This window comes from Pelodiscus sinensis, chromosome 2, assembly GCF_052426305.1.
Source record: "Pelodiscus sinensis isolate ZL-2025 chromosome 2, ASM5242630v1, whole genome shotgun sequence".
NCBI lineage: Eukaryota > Metazoa > Chordata > Testudines > Trionychidae > Pelodiscus > Pelodiscus sinensis.
In genome coordinates this window covers 186,314,550-186,327,557 of record NC_143053.1, presented here as the reverse complement: position 1 = coordinate 186,327,557, position 13,008 = coordinate 186,314,550, and the positions used below count along the sequence as shown (strand labels likewise).

At 44.0% G+C, this 13,008-nt stretch overlaps 1 protein-coding gene across 1 annotated transcript in view; it reads right to left on the bottom strand.

Moving 5' to 3' along the window:
- Positions 1 to 13,008, bottom strand: part of DYNC1LI1 (dynein cytoplasmic 1 light intermediate chain 1) — a 46,075-nt gene that overhangs the window by 24,760 nt on the left and 8,307 nt on the right. Inside the window, exons 3-4 of the mRNA XM_075921971.2 lie at positions 5,714 to 5,830; positions 554 to 784 (exon numbers count right to left, since the gene is read on the bottom strand). Of these exons, the coding sequence (XP_075778086.2) occupies positions 554 to 784; positions 5,714 to 5,830 (348 nt within the window). The remainder of the gene's footprint in view (positions 1 to 553; positions 785 to 5,713; positions 5,831 to 13,008) is intronic.

The window sequence follows — 13,008 nt, the reverse complement described above, 5'->3', positions numbered from 1 at the left end:
ATGGCAGTGTCACTTGAAGCCTGGGGCCAGACCCCGGGCTTCATGTGGCGCTGTCGCTTTGAAATGCTGTATGGAGCCCAGGATCAGCTGGGGACTCCCCCTCTGACCATGGACTCCATGCAGCACTGACGCTTTGAAATGCTGCAAGGAGCCCGGCTTCAGGTTGCACACGGTGTTTCAAAGTGGCAGCACTGCATAGAGCCCAGGGCTCCACGCGGCGCTTTCACCTTTGAAGTGTAGCAACAGCCTTAAGTCGATATTTAACATCCTCACATCTACCTAGCTGTATAGTCTTAATAGAATTGCAAGGCAAAACTGAAGAACAAGGCTTTTAGAAGTTATAACTTGTATGCCAATTCAAAGTTATTCTAAATAGAGAAATATTATTTATGCATTGAAGGTACTTTAACAGTACAATTTAGGCAACCTAACTCAAGATAGTTACTTTACTGAATTTCCAAAGACTAAATCCAGTTTGCATCAGAAGTTAAATAGACCAAAAACACATTAAGTATATTTAATTTCAAGAGTTTCAATCTTTTAAAATACTCACACTTTTGTTCCATTTCTTTCATTTCTTCAGGAGGAATTTTTAATTTGTCAATATGCTCTCTTACAACACTTGCCCACTTTTGTAAAGAATCCAATGCAGTCCAAGGCCTAGACATGTCTACAACCAACATAATCAGAGTGTCCTTTAAAGAGTTAGCTTCCATTGCAAATTTAAGAAGACCTTTATGATACAGGTCACCATCCAAAATCCACACGTTACATCTTGTTTGGTCTATAATAAAAAGTAAAAAAAAAAAAAAATAGATTTTAGTTTATGTTTTGCAAATTGCCCTTTTAAAATGTAGTCTACTGGACCATGGTTAGCACAATAGAACTGTCAACACAATTCTATTAATATCAGGTTTCTTAGTTCTTTGTCTCCATGAGCCAGTATGTAAAAAAGCAAGGAACATATACCATCTCCGCATATTTTAGGTCTGCAATATTAGCCAACTAGTTTTTGTTTTGTTTTTTTAAAGAAACAAAGGGAACATTTCAAATGTATCAACTACTCTACCAGCAACTGCCTGAAAGTGGAAAGCACAACATAATACCTGGCATTTGTGTAACATTTTTCATCTTCAAGTACAGATTGAAACTCTCTTAACCGGGATTCTCTGCCTAGGCAACATCCATGTTCCGGCACGGACATTGCAAGACAAGAGAGTCCCGGTGGAGGACCAGCAGCAAGGATCGCTGCAGGCAGGGCCGGCCCGAGCCATTTTGGCGCCCCGGACTCGGACGCGCGGCATCACCCCCGGGTGCAAGATGCATGTGTGAGCCCGCCCGTAGGGTGCAGGCCTGTCCCCGGGGCACACGGCACATGTGCAGCCCAGCCACGGCCGCTGGCATGTAGCCTGAGGCCCGCGCCGGGGCGCACAGTGCATGCGCTGCCCAGCCCGGCCCAGCCACTGCTGCTGGCGCGCGCACCAGGCTGTGCAGGGCCCCGCGGCCATAGGGAGAAGGGCGCTGCTGGCCAGCACTGTGGGGCTGGTGCTGCGGGAGCCGGGTGCGCGGCACCTGATGGCAGCTATAAGGGACACTGCGCGCCCTTTACAGCTGCCATCAGGCACCCCCCATCGGTTGGCGCCCTGGGCAGCTGCCCGGCTCGCCCACCCCTCAGTCCAGCCCTGGCTATAGCGCTGGCAGGGCAGCGGGCTCCTGCAATGAGCTGATAGTGAGGCCACCTAGCTCATGGCAGCCAGGCTGGGAGACCTGGCACACAGATGCCTGGCAGGTCCCAGAGGTCCAGCGCAGATTCTCCCCCTGATTTTTTACTCTTGGATCTCTTTCTCCTCTCACAATTTTCATATTCATCTTACATGACTTTAGGTTCCGTGTTGATGGTCTAATCCCATCCTTTACCTGCACATTTCCTTGAGCTCACCTCTTCATTCAAACTGCTGCCCTCATTCAATGCTTGCACTCATCAAAATGAAATTTCACTGGACTTTGTCTTCAACAAGGAAGGCTATTATCGGTTATCAAATTACCCCCTACAATCCAACAACACCCTACCCTTTTTCAGCACTGTCAGACTCTCTCAACCTGTCACTGCCAATGACTTTCATTCCATCAGTGTTGTGACTTCATCTGCTCTCAGCCTCCCTCTTCCCTTTTTTCCATTGATATGGTTTATTCTCTCCATGCTGCCACCCATAACTTTGTCCCCTTCTCATTCCTAATATTTGCTTCCTTCTCTTGTTAGAGAGCATCTCTGAAGAAAGTCCTGTGATCGGCTGACTTTCTCCACTATGAATTTCTTCTCCTTCCTGCTAGGGATGTAAAAGGTTAAGCTGTTACCAGTAAGCATTAGGCTCACGAGAAGGCTTATAAGGTAATCGGCTGAACAGCTGTGCCAGAGCAGCCCTGTGCTGGCCCACTGATGGTTAAATTGTATATTTCCAATTGTTTAACTGGTTAATTATTTTAATGGATATTTATTTCCCGACTTTATGTTTCTAGCAGAAGCAGCTCCACTTCTACTTTAACTTAATTGAATCCCACATCCACCTGCCTTTCTGCCACCTTTGACATGTTCCTCATCTTGTCTCCAGTTCTCTCACCACACAAATTTCTTTCAAGTTAACAAAATGTGATCTTCCCCTCCTACAATGCTGCTCTCCACCAGAGTTGCAGCAGTTTGTCTGCTCTCCTCTAAACCATTCACTTCCCCCAAGGACCCCATCCCAGCTTCTCACAACAAATCACATCCTCTCCTTAATCTCTTGCTCTCCTCTGGTTCTTTCCCCTCACAATACAAGCATCTATTAGTTTCTCCTATCTCAGAAAAGCCACCATTGACCCCATTTGTGTTTCCAATTACTGCTCCATCTTCTTTTCGCCTCTAAATTAATTGAATACACTATCTACAATTGTTATCCGGAGTTCCTCTCCTCCAATTCCATACCAGATCCACTCTAATCCTACCGCCTCTTCTTGCATTGAAACATTCCCTCTCACCAAAGCTCAGAACCAGGACTCCATCCTTATTCTCCTTGACTGCTAATCCACCTTTGACACTACCAACAATGCCGTTCTTGAAATCCTGTCTGTTTTCCATGACTGTCCTCTACAGTTCTCTTCCCCACCACTCTAATGTGTCCTTTGGAAGACCCTCCTCAACCCTCCTTCAAATTTTTAGGGAGATTCCAAAAGGCTCTGTCCTTGATCCCCATCTCTTCTTCCTCTACCCAGTGGTCACCAACTAGCTGATTACAATCAACTGGTCAATCCTAGGGAGTCTCCCATTTGATCACAATCGGCAAGCCCCCTACTTGCCCTGACAGCACGACACTGGCCATTCCCATGAGTGGCCAGCCAAGTCCCAGGTGTATGGAGAAGACAGGGGAGACAAGTGTGCTGCCCCCTCAGCTTCTATTAGCCAAGAATGGGAAACTGTGGCCATTGGGAGCTGAAAGGCTGGTGCTCGCTGAGAGAGTGGCAGAATGCAGAGCCACATGTCTCCTTCCCCCATCCTTGCGGTTACAGGGGCACATGGGCCCCTCCCAGTCATGGCCACTACATTATGGAAGGCAGGGAACCTTCCATAGCCTCACTACGCTGCCTGTGCTAAGTACCACACAGTGGGCATAAGTATGGAGGGTGCTTCAGCACCCCCAGATTTCGGCTCCAACTCTAAGGAGCATTGAGAGGCACAGACTGGGTTGGGGGTGCAGCTCAGCATCTCCACCTCAAGATCTGTTCCAGTGCAACTGTCAGGAAGAAGACAGCACACCAGCTCTTTCCCAGAGACACTCCTGCACTCTAAGCCCTAGCCCTAAGCTACCTGCTAGAGGCAGCACACCACTCCCCCTCCTGCAACCCTTTACCTCATACCTCCTTCTGCACCCCGAATTTCTTCCTGTTTCCTGAGCACCTGCCCCAGACCTGTCCTCCCTCTGAGCCAGGACACATACCCCCTCCTACACTCCAATCTCCAGCCCTGAACCCCTTTCCAGAGCAAGCACTGTATCCCCTCCCAAATTCTAATCTTCTGCCCTAGCCCAGGAAAAATAAGTAATGGTGGGGTAGAACAAGTGATGGTGTGTATGGACTGAGTGGGGCAGAGCAGATCTTGGGTTGCCCTTAAATTCAGAAAGTGACCTTGGGTATAAAAAAAAAAATCAGGGACCAAAATCTCATTCACAAACAAGTATAACTACCATCTCTGAGCTATGACTCCTAAATCTAGCTCTACTCCAGACCGGTCTCCTTTTGTCCAACTAAAATCTCAGCCTTACAGCTTCTCAGGGATATCTAGCTATGAGCTTAAATGCTACATGACTAAAACAGATTACAGAAAAACCTGTGTTATCCAGCCCGCTCGGGGATTAGGGCGTTCCAGTTATCTAAAAATTATGGTCATCTGAGGGTCCCATCAATCTAGGAAAAACCAATGGACATTGATAGTAAAACTCATGATTTTAATATTGGTAGTTTTGTAGTGTAAGGCAGTTGGTCTCACATTTCTATTTTGAGTTAAAGACAGTACTTCTTAAATAAAAAATTGTTAAGCCAATCATGGTAAACCAAGACAGTGCACCTGAAGATGTGACAGTATTGTGGTTGGGGGCAATGCCAGTTAGCAAAGTTTTCTGGTTAACAGAGTGCTGGATAACAAAGGTTTCACTGTATTAATCTCCCCATATATCAGTTTTCTAAATTGCTGTAGATACTGACAGATAGGATAGCGGTACTCAGGACTGTAACCTGGGAGTAATCTTTGACTTGGTTCTCACTCTCATTTTCAGGCTATCCCTAAATTTTGCAATTTATTTCTGCATAACATCTGGAAGATATGGCCTTTTTATCCCTTCACAACTAAATTTCTCAACCAGGCTTTCATCTCATGCTTCAATTATGGCAACATCCTTCTCTCTGAAATTGAAAAATGCAATCTCTCTCACTCATCCATGCAGAATGCAGCTGCTAAAATAGTTTTCCCTAGCACATCATTTTGACCACATCACTGCTTTCAATCTCCCTACTGGCTCCCCTACTAATGCATTAAACATAAGCTACTTGTGTTCACTTTCTTGGCTCTTCACAGCTTCTCCCCACACTACCTCTCATCTCTCACTCGCTACTGAAATGTGAATTCCTGCCTCCCACCAATCTACAATGGCAGCCACTTGTTTGAAAAATCCAAAGAAGTACATTCCTTTTTTGTCCCAGGCTGCCCACATGCTTGGAATATGCTCCCCCTAAAACATCCACAACCATGCTGACCAATACTATTGAGTTGTTTCCTTATACTTTTCTGTCGAGTCACTGTTATATCTTTTATATTGTAAGTTCTTTGGGGCAAAAACCATCTTTTTGTTCACTCTTTGTATAGTGCCAAGTTTAAAAGGCCAGGACCCCTAAGGACCATAGTAATGCAAATATATATTCTAAAGGCAACACCATTCTATCCTCCACAGTCTAAATAGAGGGTATTTATCATGATGGTTTCTATAATTCAGATACCTGTTTATTGGAAACTTGACACACATTTCATATGAAATTGCTATTTGAAGTAAGTGTTACCAATGGCCTGGGCTAAATGTGAGCAAATGACCTGGAAAATGAAAAACTCCATATTCAACTAATAGCCTGTAATCCATCCAGTTTAGAATTAAAATCTTCTGACTGCTAAGGATACACAATTGATACTTACCATCTCTATCTTCATCATGCACATTTAAGTACAAGTACTCCATTCCTCTTCCTTTCTTGTACTCCTCTATTCCTTGAAGTTTGCCTATTAAACTGGTTTTACCTGCACCATCTTCCCCTAGAAAAAGACAGAAGTTAATATAGATCAAATCTTTAAGTAAATAGTATTATTTACTAGAGTTTCTTTTTGGGCACAGTGAAATACCATGTTAACAATGGGAGTCACTCAGCTGGAAGCTCCTGCAAATCTGAAGACATAGGTGTTTGCTTTACTCCAAACACATACATACCAATCTCAAAATAACAGACATAATTAGTATTTGTTAATATATCTACCACAACTGTAGTTTTTCCCACTATGGTACTTAACTGTTCTCATTTCCTAGTAGGGATGTAAAATCCCATTTATTTGGTTAACCAATTAAACAATGTTTAACCAGCTTACTCATTGGGGGGAGGGGGGACAAGCAAAGGGGCACTCCAGCCTAGAGGGACTGGAGCTCCCTCCCACATCTGCCGTGCCTAGGCTGAAGCAGCCCCTGGCCACGGTGGCCCCCACTGAGCTGGAGCAGCCCCCTGCCTGTGGTAGGCAGGGAGCCAACCCAGCCCTCATTAGTTAACTGGAACCGGTAAGCTTCACCCTTTATGAGTGATGCTTATCGGTAACTTTCACATCACTATTTCCTAGCTCAATTAACATTTTCAGAATATGGAACAATCATTAACTAGTTTTAAAGTTAAATTTGACATTCAGTGTAGTTTAAGTCCATAAAAGCCTATATTTCAATTTATTCCATGAAAATGCACATGGATTTTCATCCATGAAAAACAAATACAATGGCCAGTCTGTATAACTATTTAAATCTTACAAATACTATTAAGTCAACTAGAAAATGCAACAGTCTAAATATTAACATTAGGCATTTAACTGCTTTTATAAAGATTGCACAAACATCTTCAGATGAGGACTGAGAAAGGAACAATGTTTCTAGCCCTTATGATGGCAAATATCATATCAAAATCATTAGATAGGCATTGCTTAGTTCAATACACATGAAGTCTGAAAGAGCTTTAAATAAGTCCTTACTATCCCATCCATTTCACTACAATTCTGTAGCCAGAGACTATGCTCTCCCCTCCCCATATGACAGAATTTGGCATTTTTGCCACAGAAGTCACCATTTTGCTGCAGCAAAGGCACATTTTTCCCCTCTTTGCCCTACTGGAATCTGGCACTTGTTCAATCTTCCCACAAAAGAAGATTAATTGGAATGAGTTCTCCATCTCATAACTGCAACCAACCTACACTTCCCATACTGGACAATGGACAGTGGCTGTAGCGTGGACGATGAAAAAAAAGTTCATCTGTGGTAACAGCTGAGAGCCGAACTAATTACTAGATTGGTATGTTGAGCATAGCAAAACGATAGGGTTCAGTTGGGACTTGCTAAAACTACAGGTTGGACCTGACTTGTTCTGAACAAGAGGATTTACTGGATATGGGAAGGTTCCTCCCCTCATGGCCTATGCTGCCACCGGGCTCGGGCTCCAGCCTGCCCCTACTGCTATGCCAGCCCCCAAGAGCTCTCTAGATCCATGGTCACCAACAGGTCGATCGCGAGGCATCCTGACCACCTCACCCCATTTCCCTCCCCCCCCCCCCCCCGAGAAACCCCACTACTTACCTCAAGTGGAAATGGAGGTAGTGTAGGCTTCCCGGGGATGGACAGAAGTCCCGCAGCTTAGCGCCACTTCCGGCGATTCGGAAGTGCGCTACCTGCTCTGCCGGGTGTACTGCAGGAGGGAGCATCGGCTCCCTGCACCGCACAGGAGGGGCAAGTCAGCCCCGTAGGAGGCGTGCATGCGGGGTTTCCCGGTGCGTGCGGGGGGTAACTGGTACCCCCTATGGTCCTCCTGCCAGACCTCCCTATTCCTGGGCGCCAGACCACGGAGTCCTGGTTAACGGAGGTACAACCTATACTTAATAATCATTGTAGGAGAAACTTCCTCATGTCTGTCCTGGTGGCAAAAATCGAATTCTGTAATGCATGCCTGATGCAATACTAGCAAATAATGGAGATAATTAATATGCTGACTCACTCATGGAACACTATCTTGCTTATTGACTGAAATCAGAGGTCCCAGAAAACAGTAATGATCATCTAACTAAATTGGTGCATAATGGTTATGATTTTCTGGATTCCAACCCAGAGTATCCTCTCCTGCAGACTAAAGGATACTTTGATGGGAAAGAGCAAGCCAGCAGTCTGGCAGCTCACAAGGCCTGGGAGCATACACACAGTGCAATTGAAATGGCCTGAAAATAAAGAAAGAGTAAAAAAATAAACATTGCATATGCACAAAAAGAATAGGAAAGAATATAAATTCTGGTATATCCAAGTATATTTTTCATAGAGAACACAAAAGATCTCTGACCCCAGCACTGTTCTCATGCCAAATTTCAAGTCATGCACCAAACCAGAGGTGCAAGAGCTGTTAAACAAAAACATTCAAATCACTACCTATCTATGCCTCATTCTCAGAGTGACTACATCATTTTTGCTCATTTTTTATTCCCAGAAAGATCTGATATGGAAAAATTTATCCAGAGTGGTTAAATTTTGGCAAAATGATATGCAAATGAGAAGAGAGGATTATAATGGAAAGTGTTAGGAAATACTAGCTATAGGCATTGTTTCATAGATAGTAAGAGAAACTTATTCTCACCCTTAATCCTGAAGTGCAACTGTCTGTGTTTCCATCAAAATGAACCAAACAGCAGTGCCGGGAGGAGGAGATGGCAGCTCCCCAAGAGCCAGTGCACCCAGGGAGTCAGCTTTTAAACCAGATCCCCGTGCATACAGGGAGCCTGCATGTAACCTAGACTCATCCAAAACTTCACAGTTATACTTTCACATCCTTAACTGTTATAGGAATCAGTATTATGGAAATGCCATTGACTATTGAAGAGAATGTATAAGGACTAACTTTTGAGTACAAAATGAATTCTGAGAATTTACAAATAAATGTTAATTGGTTTATAAGTTAAAATTAAAAAAATAATTTAAAAATGATAGCAACCTGGACCAGATATTTTTGACCCAGATTAACTTAATGTAATAAGTTTCCCACATAGAGTAAACACTCACAAACTCTTGAGTATCGAAAATTTTTTTTGCCATTATCTTTCATAATAAGTTCTGATTCAGTGAGAGTTGACATTTTTACACAGTATTTCATGGCTACATTTATAACATTGTCTACATTAGGAAAAGTCATAAGCAATTTTCTTCACTATAGCAGCTCAAATGTCCTAGCAACAGAAAAGCCTATAGGTCAGACAAACAACAAGCAGTCCTGTAGCACTGCAGAGACTAACAAAAATGTATATGTAGTATGAGCTATCGTGGGCAAAACCCACTTTCCACAGATGAGAGTGGAGAAAATAAAAAAGGTAGTTCAGACAGTTTGCAGACATTTATTATGTCACAAAAACATTCTCTGAACCTCTTGAGCAGTCTAGACTAGTAGCACTTATAAAGTAAAACGTTGCTTTTAGAAAGCACAAAAGTATCACTTGACTGGTGGTAGAGATGTATATTATAAAGGACTAGGGGGCTGCATCCCCTGCTTGCTACACTCGCCAACCCCCTCTCTCTGAGGATAGATGTCTGGCCGGGGGAGAGGGGGCAGGAGCAGGCTGGGGGTGCAGGGTCTCAGATGAGGGTGTGTATAAGGGGGGGATTGGGAACACAGGGAAGCTGCGTGGTTCCCTCCTCCCCCGAGCACCAGGGAGCAGGGCACTGAAGGGCTGGGGAGGGAGGAGGGGTGCTGGCCTAGCCGCAGCCCAGTTACTCATACCCACCCCCGGGTGCACATGTCTGGCCAGGGCAGAGGGCAGGCCAGGGCCGATCTGCGAAGAGATGGTCATCAACATGTGCCCCAGCCCCATCTGCCAGATCTCTAACTACTTCCCCTGCCCGCAGCTCCAGGGGTGACCCCTGCCGCCTCTCTGCAGACCCAGCCCAGGCAGGGCCCCATCAAAGAGGTCCATGACACCAACATCTGTGACTGACACCAGTAAGTGGCTGGAAAGAAGAGGGGACCCAGGCATCATGGATGGCTTCTATAGGAGGCCCAGCAGCACCCAGAGACCGGGCTGGCAATGGAACCCAGGCGTCCAGGATGGCTGGTACCAGCAGGTCTGTCCCCACATCATAGCCCAGATGTTCATTAGCTGCCAAGATCTGTCCCCTGGAGCACGAGAAAAGGAGGGAGGGAGAGGCTGCGCACAGTTGAGAGCGGAGACGGGTGGTGGGACGCAGAGTAACGTGATGCCATCACTCTGTTATCCCGCAGGGACTTTAAAAAAATATATATATATATATAGAGAGAGAGCGAGAGAGAGAGAGGGGGAGGGAGGGAGGGAGGGAGGGAGGGGTAAGCACTATACAAAAACTACATCTTATGCTTGAAATCCTAAGGGCACTGTCACAGGTTAAGCTTCAGCTGAACTCAAGGCATAGCACGAGTTTGTTTTATTTTTACTCTTAACCCCAACCCTAATACTCCAATCATTATGTCTTTAGAGTAGGCATGAGTCAGTAGCACAACACAAGCCAACTTTGGGTGGGGAGACAATTTTCGTCATGAAAGATTTATAGAAACAAATAAAAATAGTCAATAATGGTCTTCCATCAGAATTTTAAATTATTTTTCATTTTCCTCTTGTAAATACTTCCACTTTATAGAGACTTTTAGTAAACATCCACCTATTTTTCAAATAGCATTATTTGGAGAGTGAATCATTAGCAAGAAATAACTTGTGTAACAATTATATTTGCTACAGGCCCTTGTATGAAGTCAACTCTTAGTTAACTCATCTTGTTTTATTGTGTCTTCTTAAAGAAAAGAGAGCCCTCAAACTAAACAAAAAATGCACATTTACACCATATTCCTTAAATGTGTGTCTACTTAAATTTGAGGACTTGTATCCGTTCATACTTCGGTGGAGATTGAGTGGCAAATATAATAGCAAGGAAAGTCAAATGAACATCATTAAGGTAACTTGTATTAGTAAGTGACCAGAATACTGACAGTACATTCAACAACAAACATTTGGAACAACCAATTCCTACTGTGAACAGATAGCTATAGCTGCCTTTTGAAGACATCATTTGTCACTACATCACTTAAAATAAATTATTTTCAGTGTTTTAAAATGCTCAAGAAAAAAATATGCATCTCCCTAAATCACATGAACCTCAGGAGAAAATTCAGACTAAAGAGATTCAATATGAAGTTTACCATTACAGCACAGTAGGGATGCAACATATGGAAGTATCTCTCTTAGCATGACAGAACTCATACAGAATTGCCTAAGATCAACCTATACCAGCCTGCTTTAAACAGGTATCAGAGCAAAGGAAGTAGAAGCAGATTCTCTGTCAGCACTTTCAGATCAAGAAATCAGTTTTTTGGTTTGGTGATGAAGGCTGGAAAGGCTAACTGCAATCTTAACAATATTAGATAATTGGGCATGACCACCTGTCTAATGATGACCCTTCTGTTAAAATCTCCAAGCACAGCAAGCTGTTTCTCCATTAGATAGCAGACCCCCATTTAAGTGTACAAAGAATTCTGCAACATACCAACAAATCATCCGGAGCACAAAAATGAATGCAGGTTCCCAGTAAGATCCAAGAGTGGTGAGTGTGGAACACATGCTGCCTGCTCTTTGTGGGAGGGAAGAAGGGGTTAATTATCATCTGTTCAAAAGGTTGTAGTTGCCTGCAGCAGTCTTTTTATGACTCTAATGTCAGAACTGATGCACAGCATGAAGAGATCTGTAGAAATTATCCAAATTAACAGTGATGCATTTGATTCAAGTTCTGTATTAAAACAACTCTCACTTGTGTTTTACTATAATGATTTCAAAACAGTCCAAGAGGGTAGACTTATGACACTATCATACAGAGGGTGCTGAGAGATATACAAAATGAAGCATATAAAAATAGAATTTCAAAAAACTATTTACAAATTTTATAAATATAGAACCATACTTTAATAATAAAAAGCAGCAGTGTCTAACTTTAGCACAATCCCATGGACTGAGGTAACTGACTCTGATATCCTGGGACTGAAGGCTCAGAAGTCTTAAAGATGTACTGAGTGTCTAAAATCCTTATAGGAACCCTCATTTATAGATGGAGAAACAGGAACAAACAGGAACAGAAGTCACATACATCTGTAAGTCAGAAACAGAACTCAGATCGCTTGTTACCTATCCAAGTTCATAGGTAACAAACTATTGTATTCATATGTATAGCAAAAACTCTAGCAATTTAAAACATATCTCTGATTTAAGAATCAGTAAAAACCCCAGATGAGAGGGAAAGTCCAGTGAGACAGAAAAGATTAACAGCAGCCTGAAGAATCAAACCACCAAGAGCAGACTCAGAAGCAAATATCTTCTTGTAGTGTTTCTTACTAAATTACTTAACTGTTCCTAATTAGACAGTCTGACCATATAAATGTTTCAGTAAAAATAGCTGACAAGACTAAAATGATAATTGAGATGTTGGGGGAAGGCGGCCTATTCATGAGACTGATTTTTTAACACCTTTGCCAATGGTGGGCAACCCTCAGGACACATGCAGTGGTGGGCAGCCTATGGGCCACATGCAGCCCATTAGCAGCCTATATGTGGCCCATGAAACGTTTGTTTACCACTGCCCACGTGGAGGCTTGCCAGATTGTGAATGGAAACCAGAGCATAGTTAGTAATACCAATGGGGAAAAAATGTCTCTCACACAAAGCAAGGGCACATGAAATGAGGTACATGCTGATTGTACACAACACTGACTGCGAGAGCCATGTACTCCCTCTGCATCCAAAGCACTGATAAAATCCACAAGCAAATGGCCATGGACATGTGCATGGGCCCCATCTGCCAGATATCGGACTACTCCATTGCAGCCCCCTGCAAGCCCGGCCAGCGCCTCACCGGGCAGACCCACAACACCTACAAGTGCAATTCTGTAGCTGGGAAGAGGAGGGGAACCAAGCGTCCAGGATGTCTCCATTACAGGGTCCAGCAGCACCCCAGAGACCAGGCTGGGCACTGGGACTCAGGCGTCCAGGAGGACTGGTACCAGGTCTGTCCCCACTGCCCTCACATTACAGCCCAGATGTGTACTAGCTTCCAGGTCTGTCGCACTGGGGAGGGGGAGGCCACATGGCTCCCATGTCCCACCTCCCCAGAGCATGGGGAGGGGTGAAGGAGAACACTGAAC